Source organism: Oncorhynchus mykiss, chromosome 12, assembly GCF_013265735.2.
Source record: "Oncorhynchus mykiss isolate Arlee chromosome 12, USDA_OmykA_1.1, whole genome shotgun sequence".
Classification (NCBI taxonomy): Eukaryota; Metazoa; Chordata; class Actinopteri; order Salmoniformes; family Salmonidae; genus Oncorhynchus; species Oncorhynchus mykiss.
In genome coordinates, this window is record NC_048576.1 from 79,926,653 (window position 1) to 79,951,080 (window position 24,428).

The following is a 24,428-nucleotide window of genomic DNA, read 5'->3' on the forward strand; positions in this document are numbered from 1 at the left end:
TGTGTGTGTGTGTGTGTGTGTGTGTGTGTGTGTGTGGTGTGTGTGTGTGTGTGTGAAAGAGAAAAAGTGTGTGTATACCTGCATGTGTGTGTTTAAGCATAATGTTTAAGCATAATTAGTGTAAGTATGCATGAAAGTGTGAGCGTGTGTGTTTGAGTACATGTGTGCTGTGTTTTATGTGATGGTTAGCATACTAAGGCCCCTCACAGCATCACAGGCAGGCACCCCGATGGGGGTACAGAGACGAGAGGGGAGGGCTACGACACACAGCTTTTCATTGATGCTGACTATATATAAATGCATGCCCACATGGATGCTGCTCCTAAGTAGACAAACACATACATCAATTTCCAAATCTAACACATTTGAAATTCAAATGCCCGAGCACATTTTTTACGATATGTCTCATTTCTCTCGCCGTAATCTAAAAAGAGGACTGAACATTGGAGGGAAAGAACAAATGCTGTTTGGAATTTAAGATGATGCATTTGGTTTGTGGCGTGTTGTTGTTTCCCCCTTTCCTGTAAATCACAGGTGTGTGGAGGGACTGAGGCTGTAGCCCAGGGCTTGTTGCTGCTGACAGGTTCAGTGTTTCAGGACTTCACTCCTTTTCAATGACACTTCTGAATTGAGAAGCAGAGGGAGAGAAAAGAGGTTTCTGCTGGAGGTTGAATTAAAGAGGCTCTCTCTCCCTCTTTTTTTTCTCGATGGCGTTTAAAATCAATTCATTCAGTGGACTGCTGACACAGCCAGGCCCGGAGAGCCTAGGATTTATGGCTCCCTCTAATGGGCATGCTCTGAACCAAAGCCCTGCCGTCAGCACAATCCAGCTAGCCGCCCGCCCGCTCCCTCGCTCCTCACTTTTAAAGACGCAGGCACCCCCCTCCCACCTCCTCCTCTCCCCCAATCCCCTCCACTGTGGAGGAGCTCCTACGGCCATGCGAGGGGGCTGAGGAAAACACTGCCGGCGGTAACACAGGAGGAATTTTGAAAATCGGTGAAATCTAAACTATTAATCACAAAGAAAGCTAATTATATGTGAGTGAGAGACCAAGAAGACGATGGAGAGAAAGAAAGAAAGAGAATGGAACAGAGGAAGAGATACTGAACAATTCCATTTTGAATTTAGAAATGTATTGGGTGTTTACTTTGAAAGGACCATAAATTCACACAGTTTGAATGGCATATTCTGATTCAAATCGATGCATTGCTATTGGTAAGGTGTATTTAGAGTTAATCATTTCAAATGTAAAACCTCTAATGTCAATAAGAGGACTTTAGTACTGTCTATCTACCAATTCCACAAGTGGTATTTCTTATGGAGTGGTCTATAATTTGGTTCTTTATCCATTAACTTGTCTGACCTGTGGGGTGTATGTGGTCGCTACATATTCATATATTCATAACCTAGTACAGTGTCAGAGTGTCAGGAACAATTTATGACTGAAGGAAAAAAGACGATTGAAAACACTAGCCCATGAGCCCAGCCAGTGTGAGATGTGTATAACAGATGATTGCCTGAATTGTGATGACTAGCACAAGTCATTCCCTCAACTCTGCCCATCATCAACACAGTGTTACATCCAGGTGTGTGTGTGTCCATCCGTGTATGTGTGTCTGTGACAGAGAGAAGCACCGTATATAAAATAGAAAGAGATGGGGAATCGGAACCCAATGGAGAAAAGGAAGAGAGAGAGGGGGAAATAATATGAGATGTGAGGAAATGTGTTGCTGTACAGGGGTGGTATAATAGCAGAATAGATGATGTTCTGCCGCAGGGCCTGAGGAGGAGAGAGTCCCTGTATAACCTACTCTACAACTTCTCAATGTTTTCAATGTTCATCTGCCAGTACAGTGATACCAGAGAGAGAAATAACAACCTTCACAGCAGCCCCACAGCTCCAGATCCACGTCTAACACCAGCTAACATCCCTATGAGGTGAATGTATTACTGGCACTGAATTACCCCCCCCCCCCCCCCCCCGTTACTCCTATTCTCCAGCTACCACTACAGTTAGCCATAACTGACCATTTGTCCGGCTTCATTATGAAGCCATGCATGGAGAATCCAGCTTAGTCTCCAGCCGTCACATTCCATTTCAAAATACAATTCACCCCCCAAATCCCCACCGTTTCTCCCTTAGTTATGTCCAACCTTCTCCTTGTTTGATAAAATATGATGTGATTAAAATAGATGACACACCTTGTTAGCGGAGTGTTCCATATTTGATACGGCGGTGCTTTGAGACAGCCAACCTCGTCTGTGATTCAAAGCGTTTGTGGCCTTGTTCTGTGGCTATTTGTTTAATAAGCCCTGCTACATCAGTGGACCCTCTAAGTGAACAGACTCCCCTGCAGCAAAGGCAAAGATCAATACCCACACCTGGAGAAAAAAAATTACGGCCAAGGATTTTCTATCCCGGCCCCTTTTATATAGTGAAATAAGAGCAGGAAGATAATCAGTGTGTCTGTAACAATCATAGCCGCAAAAACAGACAGAAGGGAAGTGGCCTATTTTTGAAGGAATCCCACAGGTCAACCATGCAGAGTGAGATGTTTAGGACCGGTTAGACCACCACGGACCAGATGCCTCACACTAAGCCGAGCTAACAGTTGAACCAGTTATATTATCTCTTGGAGGAATATTATACATACAAAGTCTTTGTGGCTAAATGAACTCATTGTTATCTCCATCTTCTCCGCCTGCTGATTGAAAGCTTCTAGTGTGATGGCTGATTGGGGAAGCCTTCCATTTGTACCAATATAGCACACTAGGACTTCACATCCAGGAGTAATACAGAGTCATATGTCCTAGAAATGAGTGAAAAGAAGCTCTTCAGAGGTCTGCTAACACACAGAGAAGAACAAAGTGCGCAGGAGGGAGAAATCTAATATTGTAGTCAATGAGCACTGTTTGACCGGGGACGAGACACGAGCTGCCTCGAAAACAAATTTTCATTATACTTATATCGTGATCATATAAGAAAGTCTAACTAGAGGCCACCGTAAATTAGAGCCAATTAGTACCATATTGTCTGTTTTAAACAGAGGCAAATGAACAGGCTCTTGAACTCGAGAGTTTATTTCATAAATCATTGGAATGTTGCACCTGTTGAGAATGCAAAGAGATTAGTATTTGATTTAAATCTTATATCAAAACATTTGGGGAGCTTTTTTGTTTACACTTGTTTATTTATCAGCGTAAAGCTGCATTTTGGCTCCCGTTTCGTGTATGAGCAGAGTTAGCAGCACTGTGTGAGGGCAGTTTGGGGGGGAAACACAACACCCACCAGCTAGCACAGGAGCACTGGATGTCCATCATTACCACACCACACCGCTGATCACCGCAATAATATAGAACTATAACCAAGCAATTAGACTAATGGAAAAAAACACTCTTTACCCCAGTGTGATGTGGTAAGGTGCAATGGGCACACCTTTTGGGCCTCCCCAGTGGAAAATAGAGGCTGGAGGTTGTGGAGTGGAAAGGTAATGGCAGAGAGAGAGAATCTCATGGTAGAGAGGGAGAGGCAGGGGAGGAGAGAGAATCTCATGGTAGAGAGGGAGAGGCTGGGGAGGACAGAGAATCTCATGGTAGAGAGGGAGAGGCAGGGGAGGAGAGAGAATCTCATGGTAGAAAGGGAGAGGCTGGGGAGGACAGAGAATCTCATGGTAGAGAGGGAGAGGCAGGGGAGGAGAGAGAATCTCATGGTAGAGAGGGAGAGGCAGGGGAGGAGAGAGAATCTCATGGTAGAGAGGGAGGGACAGGGGAGGAGAGAGAATCTCATGGTAGAGAGGGAGAGGCAGGGGAGGACAGAGAATCTCATGGTAGAGAGGGAGAGGCAGGGGAGGAGAGAGAATCTCATGGTAGAGAGGGAGAGGCAGGGGAGGATAGAGAATCTCATGGTAGAGAGGGAGAGGCAGGGGAGGAGAGAGAATCTCATGGTAGAGAGGGAGAGGCAGGGGAGGAGAGAGAATCTCATGGTAGAGAGGGAGAGGCAGGGGAGGAGAGAGAATCTCATGGTAGAGAGGGAGAGGCAGGGGAGGAGAGAGAATCTCATGGTAGAGAGGGAGAGGCAGGGGAGGAGAGAGAATCTCATGGTAGAGAGGGAGAGGCAGGGGAGGAGAGAGAATCTCATGGTAGAGAGGGAGTGGCAGGGGAGGAGAGAGAATCTCATGGTAGAGAGGGAGAGGCAGGGGAGGACAGAGAATCTCATGGTCGAGAGGGAGAGGCAGGGGAGGACAGAGAATCTCATGGTAGAGATGGAGAGGCAGGGGAGGAGAGAGAATCTCATGGTAGAGATGGAGAGGCAGGGGAGGATAGAGAATCTCATGGTAGAGAGGGAGAGGCAGGGGAGGAGAGAGAATATCATGGTAGAGAGGGAGAGGCAGGGGAGGACAGAGAATCTCATGGTAGAGATGGAGAGGCAGGGGAGGACAGAGAATATCATGGTAGAGAGGGAGAGGCAGGGGAGGAGAGAGAATATCATGGTAGAGATGGAGAGGCAGGGGAGGAGAGAGAATCTCATGGTAGAGATGGAGAGGCAGGGGAGGAGAGAGAATCTCATGGTAGAGATGGAGAGGCAGGGGAGGACAGAGAATCTCATGGTAGAGAGGGAGAGGCAGGGGAGGACAGAGAATCTCATGGTAGAGATGGAGAGGCAGGGGAGGACAGATAATCTCATGGTAGAGATGGAGAGGCAGGGGAGGAGAGATAATCTCATGGTAGAGAGGGAGAGGCAGGGGAGGACAGAGAATCTCATGGTAGAGAGGGAGAGGCAGGGGAGGACAGAGAATCTCATGGTAGAGAGGGAGATGCAGGGGAGGAGAGAGAATCTCATGGTAGAGAGGGAGAGGCAGGGGAGGACAGAGAATATCATGGTAGAGATGGAGAGGCAGGGGAGGACAGAGAATCTCATGGTAGAGAGGGAGAGGCAGGGGAGGACAGAGAATCTCATGGTAGAGATGGAGAGGCAGGGGAGGATAGAGAATCTCATGGTAGAGAGGGAGAGGCAGGGGAGGAGAGAGAATCTCATGGTAGAGATGGAGAGGCAGGGGAGGAGAGAGAATCTCATGGTAGAGATGGAGAGGCAGGGGAGGAGAGAGAATCTCATGGTAGAGATGGAGAGGCAGGGGAGGATAGAGAATCTCATGGTAGAGATGGAGAGGCAGGGGAGGAGAGAGAATCTCATGGTAGAGAGGGAGAGGCAGGGGAGGAGAGAGAATCTCATGGTAGAGAGGGAGAGGCAGGGGAGGAGAGAGAATCTCATGGTAGAGATGGAGAGGCAGGGGAGGACAGAGAATATCATGGTAGAGAGGGAGAGGCAGGGGAGGAGAGAGAATCTCATGGTAGAGAGGGAGAGGCAGGGGAGGAGAGAGAATCTCATGGTAGAGAGGGAGAGGCAGGGGAGGATAGAGGATTTTTATTTTGTTTGTTTATTTCACCTTTATTTAACCAGGTAATAAGCTAGTTGAGAACAAGTTCTCATTTACAACTGTAACATGGCCAAGATAAAGCAAAGCAGATGTAATGGCAGAGAGAGAGAGGGGCAGGGGAGGGGAGGAGAGAGAAGGCCCATTGATCCTCAATGCCACCTGCTGTATGGCTCCTGCGAGGCCAGCCAGGGGAGCAGGAAACACACACATGGGCGCCTGCCTGGGCCACGGCCATATGGATGAAAGCCTTGTGGAGGAGCCGAGCTAGTCTTCCGCTATCTGACCACATCAGGTTGATTGACGGTCTTGAAGTTGGTGTTTTAAAGAAGTACACACAAAGGTGTAATGACAGAGGATACACACATGCAGAGAAACAGGTACAGAGAGAGCGAGTATTGGTGTGTGTGTGTGTGTTTGTGTAATAGAGAGACTTTAAGTGTGTGTGTGTGTGTGTGTGGACAAGTTTAACCATACGTGTTGGACCAGAAGTCCCCACAAGAATAATAAACAAACAAACATTTGACCAACTGGGGACATTTTGTTCATCCCCACAAGGTCATATGCTATTTCTAGGGGGTTTAGGCTTAAGGTTACAATTAGTGCTAGGGTTAGAATTAGGTTTAGGTTTAGGGTTAGTTTTAGGGTTAGGGTACGGGTATGGGTTAAGGAAAATAAGATTTTGAATGGGACTGAATTGTATGTCCCCACGAGGTTAGTTGCGCATGACTGTGTGTGTGTATGTTTGTGTGTGTGTGTGTGTAATAGAGAGGCAGGTAGAGAGAGAGCAGGTGTGTGTGTGTGTTGGAGAGAGAGAGAGAGGCAGAGGGACGTACCTGCCCAGCTGGGGGTCTCCATGTACAGGTAACGCCGGACGGGCCAAAGCTGGGAGATTCACTCACTGTTGATACTAACGAACCCTGTAGACACAAGGCAACACATCCTCCGTTTAGACAGGAGGACCAAGGCAGGCAGTTGCAGACATTTACATTTCTCAGACATTTACAACGAGTCAAATCTGTGTGTTTATTTGTTTGTGCGTGTGTGTCCCTGCCTGCCTGCTTGCGTGCGTGCGTGTTGTTTAAGTGTGTGAGTGCTCTCCTACTGTGAATGTTTCTGCTGAGCTGTGTATCTGAGCAGGCCTCAGGTTGGCTGGGGCCCAGCAGCCCAGCCGGTGAACCACAGAGAAAACTGCATTGATTTCATCCCCAGAAATCCCATCTCGCTGAGCCCGCCTTCTCACCCCGCCCTCCTTCCAATTAAGCATTTGCAGGGAGCCATGCCAACACAATTTGTCATTTATCAAAAGTAATTAAAAGCAATTTCTTCTCTGTTGTTGATTGGGAATTGACTAATTGTTGAGACTGTACAAATGGGGATAAATAAACCAGGGAATGCATGAATTTTACATCAACTTGGAGGAAAGCATAAACACTGTAAAATGAGTCCTCGACATCTGGCTCTGTGATTCCTCTCAACATGATTACGACTGCAAAAACTGAACCAGTTGTTCATGACATTCTGATACACAACAAGTCAAAGCCAGTAAATAATATATTAGAAACAACATATTGACTAACTGACGTAAAGAGTTCTGCTGCTAGAAATAGAGAGGGGCTGGTAAGAACTATGGCTGCTTTTCTGTCAAGACGAGACATATCCCACTGGGCACAATTCAACGTTAATTCCACGTTGGTTAGACATAAATTCATTAAAATGAAGTGGAAACATCGTTGATTCAACCAGTGTGTGCCCAGTGGGATGTTTCCCCGGATGGACCAACAAAGATATTTCATTTGGTAAATATCAACATTTAAGCCCGATATTCATTTAAAAAAACACAAGAGAGCAGGCAAGGCAACCTGGGGAGGGAAAACCAAAGACCATTCAGCAGTAGAGGTTAGAGTTCATCTGTTCAGTGAAACCCAGCAATACCATTTCAACATTATCGGTAACAACCCCTGAATGCACCATTACCTTCTATAAGGGCAGAATTAAATGTCAGAATTGATTTGGGGAGGGAGGGCTGAGATATAAGCGGGCAGCTCTGGCGGCCATTTTGTTCCAGCGCGGCCCTGTATTTGGTCTCCCTGGATCATTAGCAGACGAAGCAGAGAGAAGGGCTGGAAACACATGAAGGAGGTGTGGGCACCCATCACAACTGTCTCCGGTGACAGGGGATGAAATAGAAAACAGGGAAGAGAGGAAGAGTGAGAGAACCCTAAATGAAAAAGGAACTATGCACGCAGAATGCCAGAGGAGTTCTTTAAATGTCCCACTGCTTTGTAAATAAGTTAGTTAGCTAAACAAATACCTGGCTTTGTTCTGAGCCGATCACTTTACTAACCAAGGCTTCTTCTGGTGCCAACAAATGGAGCCGTTGCTTCAATGAGGCGATTAGATTATCCCTTTGAAGGCTGCAGTTGGACAAGCAATTCTATCATTGCCTGGGAACACAAAAATAATTGGGCAACAGTGGGAAAAGTGTGATATTCACGCCTCTACTGAGACTGAACCATGCCTGGAATATCTAATGGAGCCTTTCACTCTCTCCTGCCTTGTTTGGATTCCCATTCATCATGAAAAACTCAATGACTTAAGTTCCCTAACATGCAGGGTTATTAATGCTCTAATTATGCTTCTCCCTCTAATCTTTTGCCTTGCAATTTGGGTGATATACTGTATGTGTGAACAACATGGCAGGTCCCATAGAAGTGAAAGCTGAATTAGGAATTGTTGTGCTATAAAGCACCTTCTCTTGGGAGCCATCGGCGAGATAGAGAGAGCCTGTCATTGGTTGTCTATACATGGGGATTTATGTAAGCCCACTGAGCATGTGTGTGCATATGCGTTCTCCCTAAGTATGTAATGTATGCACAGGGCTGAATAATCAGTTGCTAATACAGTTACCCACTAATATTATATAGCTAACAGCTCATAGCATTCCAACATGATAACATGATTTAATCAAACCTCAAACTAGCCCCCTATCACTTCCTCTGGTTCCTATTAAATCGGCCTTGACAGCTTTAGAGGGGTGAAATAATTTGGGACGTTTTGAAGATGCCTGTGAGAGCCTTGGGGAGCCCCTGCAGAGTGGCTGTGGAGGCCCTGTACTGCCTGCAGCCATGACTGTTCTTCAAGGCTTCTCCTCTGAGCATTTTTACAACAGCACAAATTAGGAGGAAGGAATGCCTCTGTCAGTGCAGCCCAGACAGCCAACTTGGGCAGAAACTTGGATGACAATGAAGAAACGGAGGGCGTCATAAACTGCGGAAAATAAGCTCTCACTTTCAAACGTTTACGGCAGCTCAAATATCTAATGATACCTCTCATAGCTTTTAATCTTTAATGTGAAAAATTAATCATCCCATTCATTATTTTAATAGCTGTCATTTTTCTCTCCCTAAAGTGATGATTTATAACCATTAAGCCCCACGTCAGCTTGTGTGAGAGGGATTTATAGTAATGTTTGCACCAGGTAGCCTCCAACCATATTTCATTACTCTGACAAGCCATTAAAATGCCCTGATGATTAAACAACAGCTCTGAGGTCAGTGTGTATGGCTGTTAACTTACACTGTATACTTCAGTCTGGGGATTGAGACAGACACACAGCATCTCTTCTCTCCCTTCAGACAGTGTGTGAATGTATGGATGTGGTGTATCTCATTCTATACAGTGGGGGGGATGAGAGAGTCACTACCACTGAGGGAGAATGGTATAAAGATACGCCAGAGATACAAAGACATTGCTGTGTTACTGGGCTACTAGAGTTTTCAGTTTGCTTTCTGCTAAAGAGGTTTTGCACCATGCAGGAGGCTAGGTAGATATTTTAAAGGAACTGTGGAAGCAAAACATTGAGTAGTTTGTTTATTTGGTGATGGAGACGAGGTTGTGCTTTGAGTGGCATAGACCTAACCTGCCCATGTTGCTTGGGAAAAAGCAGCCCTCAAAATGGATCCCCTTTGGATCCAGTAGGAGAGGAGAGGAGAGGAGAGGAGAGGAGAGGAGAGGAGAGGAGAGAGGAGGGGAGAGGAGAGGAGAGGAGGGGAGAGGAGAGGATAGGAGAGAGGAGGGGAGAGGAGAGAGGAGAGGAGAGGAGAGGAGAGGAGAGGAGAGGAGAGGAGAGGAGAGGATAGGAGAGAGGAGGGGAGAGGAGAGAGGAGAGGAGAGGAGAGGAGAGGAGAGGAGAGGAGAGAGGAGGGGAGAGGAGAGAGGAGGGGAGAGGAGGGGAGAGGAGAGGAGAGGAGGGGAGAGGAGAGGAGAGGAGAGGAGAGGAGAGGAGAGGAGAGGAGAGGAGAGGAGAGGAGAGGAGAGGAGAGGAGTGAACGGCAGGCCTGGAAGAGCTACGTAGCTGGGGGAGGATTTACCTCCCCTGCATGTTCTATGATACATACACGTCTAATATCCAGGGTCCAGCGGTCACAATTGATCACCGATGCAGTGTCTGACACTGACTGACAGCGGCTGTAATTGCTATGTTTGCTTTGGGAGTAGAGCAGGGGAACAGAGCAGGGGAACAGAGCAGGGGAACAGAGCAGGGGAACAGAGCAGGGGAACAGAGCAGGGAACAGAGCAGGGGAACAGAGCAGGGGAACAAAGCAAGGGAACAGAGCAGGGGAACAGAGCAGGGGAACAGAGCAGGGGAACAGAGCAGGACCGAGAGGTCCAAACACACTGGGCTCCCTCACTGCATTACTACAGTCCAAAACCCCAGGAGCCCCACTCTGGACATTACATCATAGATTGGACTACACATAGCTGAGGACAAGGGAAAAGTGTCTGATACTGGATGTGTGAAGAATATACAAGGACATTGTCAAAACTTTGGTTGTGGTGTTGGATGACTCCATTTTTTATACATGTTTATCTAACAAAATCTCATATTGTACATAATCCTGTGTTGATATCTTTGTGTCTAGGCTGCATGGCAGTCATGTTTTCAGAGAATAATTTTTGTCTTTCGGTTCTCTCATTTAATGTCTGTGGTACCTGTGCGGTACATCTAGCTCTCTAGATCCCTTTACAGCAGTGGTATTCAAAGTCTGGGTCGCTGGGGAACTGCAATGGAAAAATATACGTTTTTTGAGAACGATAAATTCGATTTTATGGTTGTATTATTAGATTTGGGGTGGGGTCATGAGAAATTATTGGGAAAAAGATTGAATACCATTGGTTTGAATGCCATTGGTTTGAATACCATTTGTTTGAATACTATTTGTTTGAATGCCATTGGTTTGCAGGCTATAGCATAGTATACATGTAGAAGAGAATATATCAGCTCCTCTCAAATGAGTTAGAGAAAAATACTGTTGTTTTGTCCCTGATGAAAAGCAGAGAAATGCATCTCATTTGCAATGGTTAACGCAAATATAGGCATACGAATGTTAATTACCACTACAAATACCACAGTGGCAACAATGAAAAATCTACTTACACATGTAGCGTGATGCCGTTCCCAATAACACTTTTGTCTACGTGAAACAGGATGTTTAGCACCCAGCTGTAGTGTGAAGCTGTGAATGCATGGGGAAATGGTACTTGTAACTCAGAGTATTTTCTTTTGCAACTTTGCAAGTTTTTCTATCTATCGGCAAGGCACATGAAATCCCAACTGGTCAGACTCTAGGCTTCTGATGCCTGGCTTTAGTCATGAATCAAACCACTGCAGAAATGAAAGCAGTTTAGAAGGCTGCCAAGATTCTACTCAAACAAGTTAGTGATTAAAAATACATGTCAAAAGAATCTTTTTGTGACAACAAGTTCTCCCAAATTCTTGTTGAACTTCTAATGTTCCCGGCTATGACTTCAAAGGGGAAATTAAATATTAAAGCTATTATCTAAGACTCTCTTAATGTTATCTAAGGTTAAGTTATATATATATATATATATATATATAATGCCGACCTTCACAACTATTTTACGTAATAGAGTCCAATTTTGGAGGAGGAACATGATCAAGGGGGAACTGATCCGCTATGTAGACCCACAACCTATGTGACATTCTCCATTCCTTTCATACTCCTTTGTGGACCACATTATGCATAGAATGTTCTGCATACGATATGTAATCGGTAACACCCTGTATTTCACCTCGTTTGATTTCTTTGCTGCTGGCTGTCTCTATCTGGCATGATATTCACAGACTAGGCCTGGTGTACCAACATCATAATGATTACTTTCACCTTGTAGCTGGAGTTTTGCTGTTCTGAATGTGAAATATCATTGCAGCCACTGCACCCGATACCATAACCTCTATCACTACTGTTTACCCAACTGTAAAATGGTAAATAACTAAGCATTTGAGCGAGGTTAGCGTAGCCGGAAAGCGAGTTGAAAGCCCGGGCTCTGATAAATTTGTCGGAAAAATGCTCCTGGAGTATTTGTTGTCGACTGTGCATCAGTGAGGAGCTGGCCTGGGATTTGAGTCTTGCTGAAGCCAAGCAAAGCATGCCAGATCACTAATTGCACAATTTAAAACCAAAGTCCCTGGCAGCTTGTCGTTTGCAACAGAGGGAAGAGCCATTGCTTAATCAGTGAGCTCAACACAGATCTCTGTTGAGATACTAGAGTTGTATGATGGATAGTCCCTCCAAGCTCTGAGTCAATACCAAGAGCTAAGACAATGTATATATACAGTAACTGGTGTCAACTCCGTAATGACACCCTGGTGTCAACTCCGTAATGACAGCCTAGAACGTACTTCAAGGTGGTTATGACTGTAGAATGACTGAGATGATGCACATGAATCGATAGCAGCTAATCAGGTTGGCATCAGGTGATTGGATGAGTGTTCATTAAGGGTTGTTATGGAAACTGGTAATCGCCTGAAGGAAGAAGGTAATGATTTTCATAACCCTCTAAATACTGCATATGGTTTCTGAGCTCATAGGAGTCATAATCCGATCAGAATAACGATGCAGTTATTTTTCCTAACGGACATAGACATTGATCATTTCTGAGGTGCGGAGATGTAAAACTCTGTCTAGTACTGGCGGTTTCCAGCTAGGCCAAAATAAAACATGTCTTGCACTATACCAATGCTTTTTTGGATTCATTTGATCCATAAAACAATGTTTGGAGATAATAGTTGAAATATGCTTCTTTGCCACTTTCTTCAACAGGGCCCCTGGAGTTAAATGAACTCCAGTAAGGCCAGCACATATACTTCTCCGTAAGAATGCTTAGAAGTCTGTAAATCTAAGTGCTAAAACGCATTACTGTGGTACACTGTTCCTGCAACTTCACTGTTGAGACAAACTGTTAACACTTGTAGCAACACTGGCTAGTGGAGTTGAAAGTGTTCTGGCAGTGAGGACATTAGCTAGCTGTGAAAGAGAGAGTGACAGGCCAGCCAAGGCACACACTACTCTCCATGAGAACAGTTTAACTAGCACTAGTAGGGCTGGTCCACTGGCCCTATTGAGGCAGACATACTGCCATTCTATTGTTCAGATGGACTTCTGCTCTGAGCTGGGCCTAACGACATAACACACTCCATCAGTGACAGAGCAGGAAAAACACTGTCCCTCATGCATCACACGCATGCGCGCACGCCCTCACACAAGCACAGACTCACGCACAGAAAGACAGCCCCATGGTCAATTCCTCAGTGAAGCAACATCCGTCTCATTTTCACTCTGCTCTCTCTCTCTCTCTCTCTCTCTCTCTCTCTCTCTCTCTCTCTCTCTCTCTCTCTCTCTGTGTGTCTCTCTCTCTCTCTCTGTCGCTCTCTCTCTCTGTCTGTCTCTCTGTCTGTCTGTCTCTCTCTCGCTCTGTCTGTCTGTCTGTCTGTCTGTCTGTCTGTCTGTCTGTCTGTCTGTCTGTCTGTCTGTCTGTCTGTCTGTCTGCCTGCCTGCCTGCCTGCCTGCCTGCCTGCCTGCCTGCCTGCCTGCCTGCCTGCCTGTCTGTCTGTCTGTCTGTCTGTCTCTCTGTCTGTCTGTCTGTCTCTCTGTCTCTCTTTCTCCGTCTCTCTCTCAACAAGAGCAATGCGGCACTGAGGGCCTTGAATTAAAAAGCCAATATGTAAAACCATAGAGGGATGCCATTTTGAAAAAGTGTTTCATCAATGGAAATCATATTAACATGATAAAGGGCAGATTGGGAGGCGAGGGGCATTGATTCAGATGATGCTCCTCCAGTCCACGCCGCCATGTCCACTTCAGACATGTTAATGAATCACAACACAACGTAGGATGGGAGAGATAGAGAGATATGAAGGGAAGGAGACAGAGAGAGAGAGAGAGAGAGAGAGAAGGGTGTGGTCAAAGAAGCAGAAGAAGAGAGGAGTGGTGGAGAGGAATGTAAGCATCACTTAGGTAGGGGGCATTTCTGGACACTGGGTTTGATGTTAGACAGTCAGGGCAGAAGGCTGCTGACATGGCCGTTCTGAGTGAGCTGAACCAAAGCCTGGTGTAAAGAGGTGTGGCTGTGGCAGAGTGTTACAGAGACTACCCTACACCCTCTGTTGTACAGGACTACACACAGGCTGCCTGGGGGAGCCAGCATCCAAGGGTTCATACACACACACAGGTTGCGACATGAAAGTGACAAGTCCATCGCTGCCAGGCCACACGGTAGACAGAGAGAGCGAGGCCACAACACAGAGAGAGCTGGGTCATTATCAACTCACCTTCAATTAACTGTCCTTGGCACACAGCATTCCAACCAGCCATGACACATATTCATACCAAATAAACCCATTCAAAATGACTCCTCACTAAGGATCAGGTGAATTCTTTTGAGGAGCCCAAATAAAACTTTGTCAACATAAAACACATTCTTCATCAAAGGACGGACTCAAACGGATTATGTTCAATTGCTTGCCATGCTACAGAGAGGAGGGACTGGAAGAAGAAGAAGAAGAAGAAAAGGAGTGCGGGAGAGGAGGAGGCCTCTTTTGGAGTGTGATGGCGCAGCACCTTTGTTAAATATGAATAATTAAGTGGGAAAATGAAAGTGTTTCATCTCCATTAGGATCAGAAAATAGGACTATGATACATAATTGAGAGTAGTTTCACTTTAATAGAATGAACAGAAGTCATTTGGTATTGGAATGTGCAGGGGTGATTTAGCCAAAAGAAAGTGTATTATTAGGTTTAATAGAATACCTACACATGATCAATGTCATGAGTGGAGCTGGTAGTTTGTCTCGGCTTCTCCAGATGATTAGTGTAATAGAATAATGGCCTGATGAATTCACATTGCTCCGGCATTGATTACAGAGAGCGCCACACATTTTTCATGCCGAGTGCAGCTACACAGACCATTCATTACGCCTCTAATACATGTGACATAACAGCTGCATGACACATTATACAGGATGCAGACTGACTGTGTCTTTCTTTGAACATGCTCTGCCAAGGATTAGGGCAGCAGGTACCCTGGTGGTTAGAGTGTTGGGCTAATAACCAAGAAGTCATCGGTTCGAATACCCGAGTTGACAAAGTGAAAAATCTGTCGATGTACCCTTGAGCAAGGCACTTAACCCTATTTGCTCCAGGGGTACCGAACAGCTATGGCTTACCCTGTAAAACAACACATTTCACTACACCTATCTGGTGTATGTGACATACAGTACCGGACAAAAGTTTGGACACACTTGAGAACTCCTTTAAGACTGTTGGATAAGCATTCCAGGTGAAGCTAGTTGAGAGATTGCCAAGAGTGTGCAAAGCTATCATCAAGGCAAAGAGCTGCTACTTAAAATATAAAATATTTGTTTAACACTTTTTTGTTTACTACATGGTTCCATATGTGTTATTATATAATTTTGAAGTCGGAAGTTTACATACACCTTAGCCAAATACATTTAAACTCAGTTTTTCATAATTCCTGACATTTGATCCCAGTAAACATTCCCTGTCTTACGTCAGTTAGGATCACCACTTAATATTAAGAATGTGAAATGTCAGAATAATAGTAGAGAGAATAATTTATTTCAGCATTTATTTATTTCATTAAATTCCCAGTGGGTCAGAAGTTTACATACACTCAATTAGTATTTGGTAGCATTGCCTTTAAATTGTTTAACTTGAGTCAAATGTTTCGGGTAGCCTTCCAGAAGCTTCCCACAATAAGTTGGGTGAATCTTGGCCCATTCCTCCTGACAGAGCTGGTGTAACTGAGTCAGGTTTGTAGGCATCCTTGCTCTCACACACTTTTTCAGTTCTGCCCACAAATGCTCTATAGGATTGAGGTCAGGGCTTTGTGATGGCCACTTTAATACCTTGACTTTGTTGTCCTTAAGCCATTTTGCCACAAATTTGGAAGTATGGTTGGGGTCATTGTCCATTTGGAAGACCCATTTGCGACCAAGCTTTAACTTCCTAACTGATGTCTTGAGATGTTGCTTCAATATATCCACATAATTGTTCTTCCTCATGATTCCATGTATTTTGTGAAGTGCACTAGTCCCTCCTGCACCAAAGCACCCCCACAACATGATGCTGCCACCCCCATGCTTCACGATTGGGATGGTGTTCTTCGGCTTGCAAGCCTCCCCCATTCTCCTCCAAACATAACGATGGTCATTATGGCCAAACAGTTCTATTTTTGTTTCATCAAACCAGAGGACATTTTTCCAAAAAGTACGATCTTTGTCCCCATGTGCAGTTGCAAACCATAGTGGTTTTGGAGCAGTGGCTTCTTCCTTGCGGAGAGGCCTTTCAGGTTATGTCGATATAGGACTAGTTTTTAGTGTGGATATAGATACTTTTGTACCTGTTTCCTCCAGCATCTTCATAAGGTCCTTTGCTGTTGTTCTGGGATTGATTTGCACTTTTCGCACCAAAGTACGTTAATCTCTAGGAGACAGAACGCGTCTCCTTCCTGAGCGGTATGACGGCTGTGTCATCCGATGGTGTTTATAATTGTGTACTATTGTTTGTACAGTCGTGGCCAAAATTTTTGAGAATGACACAAATATTAATTTTCACAAAGTCTGCTGCCTCAGTTTGTATGATGGCAATTTTCATATACTCCAGAATGTTATGAAGAGTGATGAACAGATGAATTGCAATTAATTGCAAAGCCCCTCTTTGCCATGCAAATGAACTGAATCCCCTAAAAACATTCCCACTGCATTTCAGCCCTGTCACAAAAGGACCAGCTGACATCATGTCAGTAATTCTCTTGTTAACACAGGTGTGAGTGTTGACGAAGACAAGGCTGGAGATCACTCTGTCATGCTGATTGAGTTCGAATGACAGACTGGAAGCTTTAAAAGGAGGGTGGTGCTTGGAATCATTGTTCTTCCCCTGTCAATCATGGTTATCTGCCGTCATCATTTCTTTGCACAAAAAGGGCTTCACAGGCAAGGATATTGCTACCAGTAAGATTGCACTGAAATCAATCATGTATCGTATCATCAAGAACTTCAAGGAGAGCGGTGCAATTGTTCTGAAGAAGGCTTTATGGCGCCCAAGAAATTCCAGCAAGCACCAGGACCGTCTCCTAAAGTTGATTCAGCTGCGGGATCGGTGCACCACCAGTACAGAGTTTGCTCAGGAATGGCAGCAGGCAGGTGTGAGTGCATCTGCACGCACAGTGAGGCAAATACTTTTGGAGGATGGCCTGGTGTCAAGAAGGGCAGCAAAGAAGCCACTTCTCTCCAGGGACAACATCAGGGACAGACTGATATTCTGCAAAAGGTACAGGGATTGGACTGCTGAGGACTGGGGTAAGGTCATTTTCTCTGATGAATCCCCTTTCCGATTGTTTGGGGCATCCGGAAAAAAGCTTGTCCAGAGAAGACAAGGTGAGCGCTACCATCAGTCCTGTGTTATGCCAACAGTAAAGCATCCTGAGACCATTCATGTGTGGGGCTGCTTCTCAGCCAAGGGAGTGGGATCACTCACAATTTTGCATAAGAACATAAGAATGAATAAATGAATAAAGAACGGTACCAACACATCCTCCGAGAGCAACTTCTCCCAACCATCCAGGAACAGTTTGGTGATGAACAATGCCTTTTTCAGCATGATGGAGCACCTTGCCATAAGGCAAAAGTGATAACTAAGTGGCTCGGGGAACAAAACATCGATATTTTGGGTCCATGGCCAGGAAACTCCCCAGACCTTAATCCCATTGAGAACTTGTGGTCAATCCTCAAGAGGCTGGTGGACAAACAAAAACCAACAAATTCTGACAAACTCCAAGCATTGATTATGCAAGAATGGGCTGACATCAGTCAGGATGTGGCCCAGAAGTTAATTGACAGCATGCCAGGGCGGATTGCAGAGGTCTTGAAAAAGAAGGGTCCACACTGCAAATATTGACTATTTGCATCAACTTCATGTAATTGTCAATAAGAGCCTTTGACACTGATGAAATGCTTGTAATTATACTTCAGTATTCCATAGTAACATCTGACAAAAATATCTAAAGACACTGAAGCAGCAAACTTTGTGTAAATTAATATTTGTGTCATTCTCAAAACCTTTGGCCACGACTGTACAGGTGAACGTGGTACCTTCAGGCGTTTGGAAATTGCACCCAAGGATGAACTTGTGGAGGTCTACAATTTGTTTTCTGAGGTCTTGGCTGATTTCTTTTGTTTTTTCCATGATGTCAAGCAAAGAGGCACTGAGTTTGAAGGTAGGCCTTGAAATACATCCACAGGTACACCTCCTATTGACTCAAATGATGTCAATTAGCCTATCAGAAGCTTGTAAAGCCATGACATAATTTTCTGGAACTTTCCAAGCTGTTTAAAGGCACAGTCAACTTAGTGTATGTAAACTTCTGACCCACTGGATTCGTGATACAGTGAATTATAAGTGAAATAATCTGTCTATACACAATTTTTGGAAAAATGACTGTGTCATGCACAAAGTACCGTAATTGCTGGACTATTAAGCGCACCTGAATATAAACCGCACCCACTGAATTATTAAAAAATATGTATTTTGTACATAAATAAGCCGCACATGTCTATAAGCCGCAGGTGCCTACCGGTACATTGAAACAAATGAACTTGGTCACTATCTTCCTCCTCCTGTGCACTGAAACCACTGAAGTAATCTCCTTCGGTGTCGGAGTTGAATAGCCTCAGAATTGCTTCACGATGTTGGATCGTTTTCATTGTCGCTCTCGTCACTTTCATCCGGAGGCAAATACCCCGCTGAGCTCATGCTGCCCCTTCAACACACAGCAGTCCAGCCTTTCGAAACCCGTTGATGATAGTGGATTTTTTGACAATGCGCCATGCTGTCAGGACCCACTGCCAGACTTGACCATAAGTTGCTCTTCGCATGCAGCCCGTTTTAGTGAAGGATTTCTCCCCACTTGTCATCCAAGCCTCCCACTGAACAAGGAGCGCCACCTTAAATGCACGATTTACACTGATGTCGAGTGGCTGCAAATACTTTGGGCCATCTGCTTTTCTTCCCTCTGAAAGCTTTTGTCTTTTTTCACTGAGTCAGTTCCTCACGCTGCTTTTTCCAACGTCTTATCATCGACTCATTAAGGCCAAGCTCCCGTGCAACAGCTCTATTTCCTTTTCCAACAGCCAGATCGATCGCCTTCAACTTGAAAGCTGCATCATATGCATTTCTCCGTGTCTTTGCCATGATGAGGGTGACAAAATGACTACCGTAATCAGAATGATGGGAAGTTTGAACGCGCTCGATTTACGTCACATTATGTGACGGTGCTCAGTTTTTTGGAGGCATAAATCTTGTGAAAGCGGGAAAAATCCATAAATTAGCCGCGTCATTGTACACAAACAGCACAGCCATTTTATAAACATGAACCCATGACAGCGTCCTGCCAGTCGGTCCGTATTCAGGGGACGGCTGTCTAGCAGAAAGAGAAGGGTCTTTATCACTTCAAAGGCGCCTGTCCCTCCGGCTTCTCTGGGTTGCCATGACTGGTGCGCCGCTCCCTCGCTCGTCCTGGTGCTCCGCTCCCTTGCTCGTCCTGGTGCTCCGCTCCCTCGCTCGTCCTGGTGCTCCGCTCCCTCGCTCGTCCTGGTGCTCCGCTCCCTCGCTCGTCCCTCTTATGCTGCATTTGTCCAATCTTGGAAAGCCCAGAGTCAGGAAACACAAGGTCTTTTCAAAGTTAGTCAACAGGCCTTTGATGGCCAGCCAACGGAGTCAGCAACCCTGCGACAAGGTGCTGGGCTATTATCATTCAATAGACAGGCGGGATTTTGCATATTTAACAGGAAATTTCACTTTGCTTTTTTGACTCGGGGCATTATGCAGGGTCTCTGTACAATAAACCCATCAGCACCTTGCCAATTTGTTGTTTGGGTTTTTTCATTTTGATGGAAAAATGCATTTTTGTTTGTGTTATGCACAGTACATTCAAAACATGCAGGGAAATAAAATGGTTTGTCTGTTTGTTGACAAGTAAATTGGACAAACGGTTTAAGTTAAATGTTTTCTTTCTTTTCTCATATTTTTCTATGAACCTCATAAAGAAAGAACATAAAACTGTCCCATTCCATTATCTTCTATAATAGTGGAACCAATATAGGTAAAACATTGAATTCAGACAAACGCATATTATTAGCTTGGTCAGTGTCAAGAGCAGCAGCAGGTCTAGAAAGATCCATAGGGACATTCTGATAGGGACACTTCACCTCATCACCACAGTGTCTCCATGTCCACTCTGATAGGGACACATCACCACCACAGTGTCTCCATGTCTACTCTGATAGGGACACATCACCTCATCACCACAGTGTCTCCATGTCCACTCTGATAGGGACACATCACCTCATCACCACAGTGTCTCCATGTCCACTCTGATAGGGACACATCACCTCATCACCACAGTGTCTCCATGTCCACTCTGATAGGGACACCTCACCACCACAGTGTCTCCATGTCCATACACAGTTCCAATAGTCCACATTAAGTTACAACTTGGTCAGTGTCAAGAGCAGCAGCAGGTCTAGAAAGATCCATAGGGACATTCTGATAGGGACACTTCACCTCATCACCACAGTGTCTCCATGTCCATTCTGATAGGGACACATCACCTCATCACCACAGTGTCTCCATGTCCACTCTGATAGGGACACCTCACCACCACAGTGTCTCCATGTCCATACACAGTTCCAATAGTCCACATTAAGTTACAACTTGCACGTCATACTTGTATTAACAGTATATTTTGAATGTACTGAATGTACAGCACACTCTCCTATTGCGCTGATGGCTGACTAGTGCTGGAGCTGCTGTTGGGACTGCGGTAGTTGGAGACTGTTCCTGTTCAGAAGATTCCACAGTGGAGCGGCCACCCCTAATGAGTGACAGGCGTTCCCCCTTCTCTCCCCTCTCTGTGGGCTGGCACCCTTCTGTCCCCTACCTCCTTCTACTCCCTTGGCACGGGCAGCCCATGCAGCACTCCCAGGAGCCCCCACGAGGGCAGCTCCAGAGGACCAGAGTCCCATGGCAAGCTGCTAATGATCCATATGATGGCCAGGGCCAGACATTGTTTAGGCTACATTACCTAGAGAGGGCCGAACAACCATTTGCAATGTCACTAGATAATGCCCCAAAAAACAAATCTCGCAGACCTTCATATGGGTAATTAATTTGTCTGTGCGTCGGGGCACTTCGCCTCTCCCCGCGTCTCTCTTTCTGCCTTCCCTATGCTCTCCAAAAGATTTCCAATTGCTGGCAGACAATGGTTTCAGAAAGCAGTAAAAGGCCATTGATCTATTTGCAAATACCCGTCCCCATGCTGCGAAATGCATCTTGCTGTGTTGCGTTAAGCAATTCCACATTTTAATGGGCAGACTATTGATGGCTGATGCCAAAAGACTATGGTATTGACGCACTCAAACGTATCCACAATGAGGTCCAAGGGGGATAGCACCAGCTCAGCACAATAAACAAAGAAAGAGGCATCAAACTGAAAAAGAAGAGTTGCATAATGTTGCAGAGCTCTCATAAAAAGTAACTGTAATGTGTGCCTGGTGATTGACTTTCAGAATCGATGGTAGATCCTAAAGTACGCAGCAGAGCTGTTGCCAATAAACACGTTGAATCCATACCGGTTGGGCCAGACTACAGAGTAATTGCCAATTAGGAACATGTGCATTATTATACGTAATTAGGTGTTGATTAAAATTGGAACATTGCATGCAACAGCTCCAATGAGAGTGATAATAGCTGACTTATGTCCAGACAACATCAGGAGCACAGCCAGATCAACACAAGACTTCTGCTCATTTCTGCAGTTCCTCTGCACCTTATACTGTGCACGGAAAAAAGGAATGATCTCTGGATGAGATAGAGACAAGAAGAAAGACAAGACAAATGTTTGTGCTTACATCAAATGTCCTCAGACGAGAGACAACCCAACCACACCAATAAAGCAATCAATGCTAACTTAATCTCTCCCACCACAGTGGCACCTGCTTGCTGTTTCTCAGAGCCAAAATGAAAGAGGAAAGTTACCCTGAAGGACTTAAATAAATAAACGTAAATGTAGTCGTATTTTCTTGCCACTATGGCAGTCTTCACAGACATGCCCCAAACATCTATGCAACAGTTCGTATGCTCTGTATTCAACAACGCTGAATAGAAACAGACATGGTCTTACACTGAGAGGAAGACCTAACACAGTCGTTTAAATAGAGGGAGTGTGTGTGTGAGTGTGTGTATGACTCATCTGTGCCAGGGTTAGTGTGACTGCCCACTGGTTGTGCCAGGGCAGGCTCGGAGTGGAGCGAAGCAGAGCCGGCCCAGCCAAAGGTGCTTTGGGGGATAAGCTGGGTGCCCTGTCTCAAATGGGGACACTTCACTGGGTAAAGCCTGCCTTACAAAGAACACTTTTCCCCACTGTGAATCTTCATACCTCCATCCAAGCAGAACTAAGGGTGCTGCTCACCAAGATACAAAGGGACAAACTCACACACATGCCCTCTCGAACACATCCAAACCACACACACATGCGCATGCACACACACACGCAGTCGGGCACATGTATACACAGTCACGCACATATATGCATGCAGTCGGACACACACACACACACACACACACACACACACACACACACACACACACACACACACACACACACACACACACACACACACACACACACACACACACACACACACACACACACACACACACACACACACACACAGGCACAAGACTGCTCCCTCCTGGCCACACCCTGTGGCTGCACATCGTTGCGTGCTCCTCACAAAGAGACAGAGTGAGGCTGTATGTCATCCGTATGCAGTTGTGATTTCACTCAAATGTCAATGCCTTGAATGACCAGGGATCCCTCATACAAATGTACAGCCCAAAGGCTGTGGGATAGGTAGAGTGTGAGGCCTCTACGGAGGGCTGCATGAGGGAACACATATTACACACGTCTGGTGTCTGGGCTTTACGGCAGGCTTCTAAAGGACACAGCTGATATTTCAGACAATGGTCAGAGTAAAAGTCCAACAGTGATGACCGGGTCCTTTGTGTTGTCCTTGGGAGAAATACATAGCTGTGAACACCTCCACATAAAGAGCGTTGATACTGTACACAACCTAACATTTATTAAGTGATTAGAGAATGACTCTGTCTATCATCCCACCTCCACATGTCACTGTACATCATTAGGTCAAGTTAAGGGAGTCAGTAGTAGGTTATGAACTTGTAGGCTGACACACACACACACACACACACACACACACACACACACACACACACACACACACACACACACACACACACCACTCCTCCCCTCCAGCATTATCCCCTCATCAGAAGGGATAGCTCCTGCAGTTTCGGCAACAATTTACTGCATGTCATAATCAAATCCCTTTAAAATGGGAACAATTCAGCTATTGCCCGGCGTAATCAAATTAGCCCAAGTCTTTTTGGATTTTCAATTATCTCCAGTCGGAAGAGCACTTCATCCAGAGCGCTGGCTCTGCTCTGAACAGTGACGGGGGCTGACAGCAGCATCCTCACAATTACAGGGAGTCCAGACTAATGTGATGACAAGCTCGCCTGCCTCCGTTACTTAACCTTTCATTTGTGCTGGGGCTCCCTGGCGACCCCACCACCGCCATCATCAGACAGAGCCCCACGCCAGGCCCACTGAGCTGGCCAGCCCACAGCCAACCTATCCGCTAGGCTAGCCCTGCTCCTCCAGGCTCACCCACTGTGTTGTGTTTACTGCAGCAATGCAACAACAGGAGAGTCCAGACAAAGAAGGCATCACTCTGATCCTTTGGAGTAAAAAGTACTCATAGTCCTACTTCTAAAACTACACTACTGAGAATTGATGAGCTTCACTAGTGTTGAACGCCACTCAGGATCAGAAGTGACATTTAGATATTTTAAGGAAAGACAGAGGAATATCTACTATGGCATGACTAATACTAGCTACCTACTAAGTAGCTTGACCTCTTCCTGGTGTGAATTATTATAGTTTCATTCAACACTAATTCAACCCAGGGACTACAGATGAAAATGTGCTATCTAGCTAAATCTGGTGTAATGGCATGTTGTACATGATCCCTGACAAATCAAAAATAAATAAGTGCTTTCACTTAATTCAACACTGTTTTAATAATATTGTTTTTTTTATGTGTAACTGATTATAATCTCTATGTGATTGAATGAGTGATTTTCATTCAAATCATACTTCCTTGTTTGAACGGTACTCTGTGTGTTGAAGAGCAGATGTTCTGGGGTAGCTGGGAAAAACCTGAGAGACAAATAAATGAATAAATACATGTTTTATCTATCAGCCAAAAGGGGGAACTAAATGAATGTAAGGACGAGGAGTATGACAGAACCAGAACAAAAAAAACTATATTGTCCTGTTTCAAACAAGTGGAGAGAGAAGTGAGAATTAGCCGGTAATTAATTTGTCAGTCTGTATCTCAAAGCCACGTGTGCTCTTCTTAAGATTAAGAGGGTTTTGTAATAAACAGGGAAAGAGGGATTCTGCCTATTTCCTCCTGAAACAATTAGGTGGGTGTTTATTCAGGGGAAAGCTAAGGACGTGTTGCTGAT

At 45.3% G+C, this 24,428-nt stretch overlaps 1 protein-coding gene across 5 annotated transcripts in view; it reads right to left on the reverse strand.

Moving 5' to 3' along the window:
* Window positions 1-24,428, reverse strand: part of LOC110538551 (RNA binding protein fox-1 homolog 3) — a 412,667-nt gene that overhangs the window by 226,674 nt on the left and 161,565 nt on the right. For all 5 annotated transcript variants that reach the window (XM_036938643.1, XM_036938644.1, XM_036938639.1 and 2 more), the window contains one exon: window positions 6,270-6,353. In XM_036938643.1, the coding sequence (XP_036794538.1) occupies window positions 6,270-6,291 (22 nt within the window). In that variant the 5' untranslated portion in view covers window positions 6,292-6,353. The remainder of the gene's footprint in view (window positions 1-6,269; window positions 6,354-24,428) is intronic.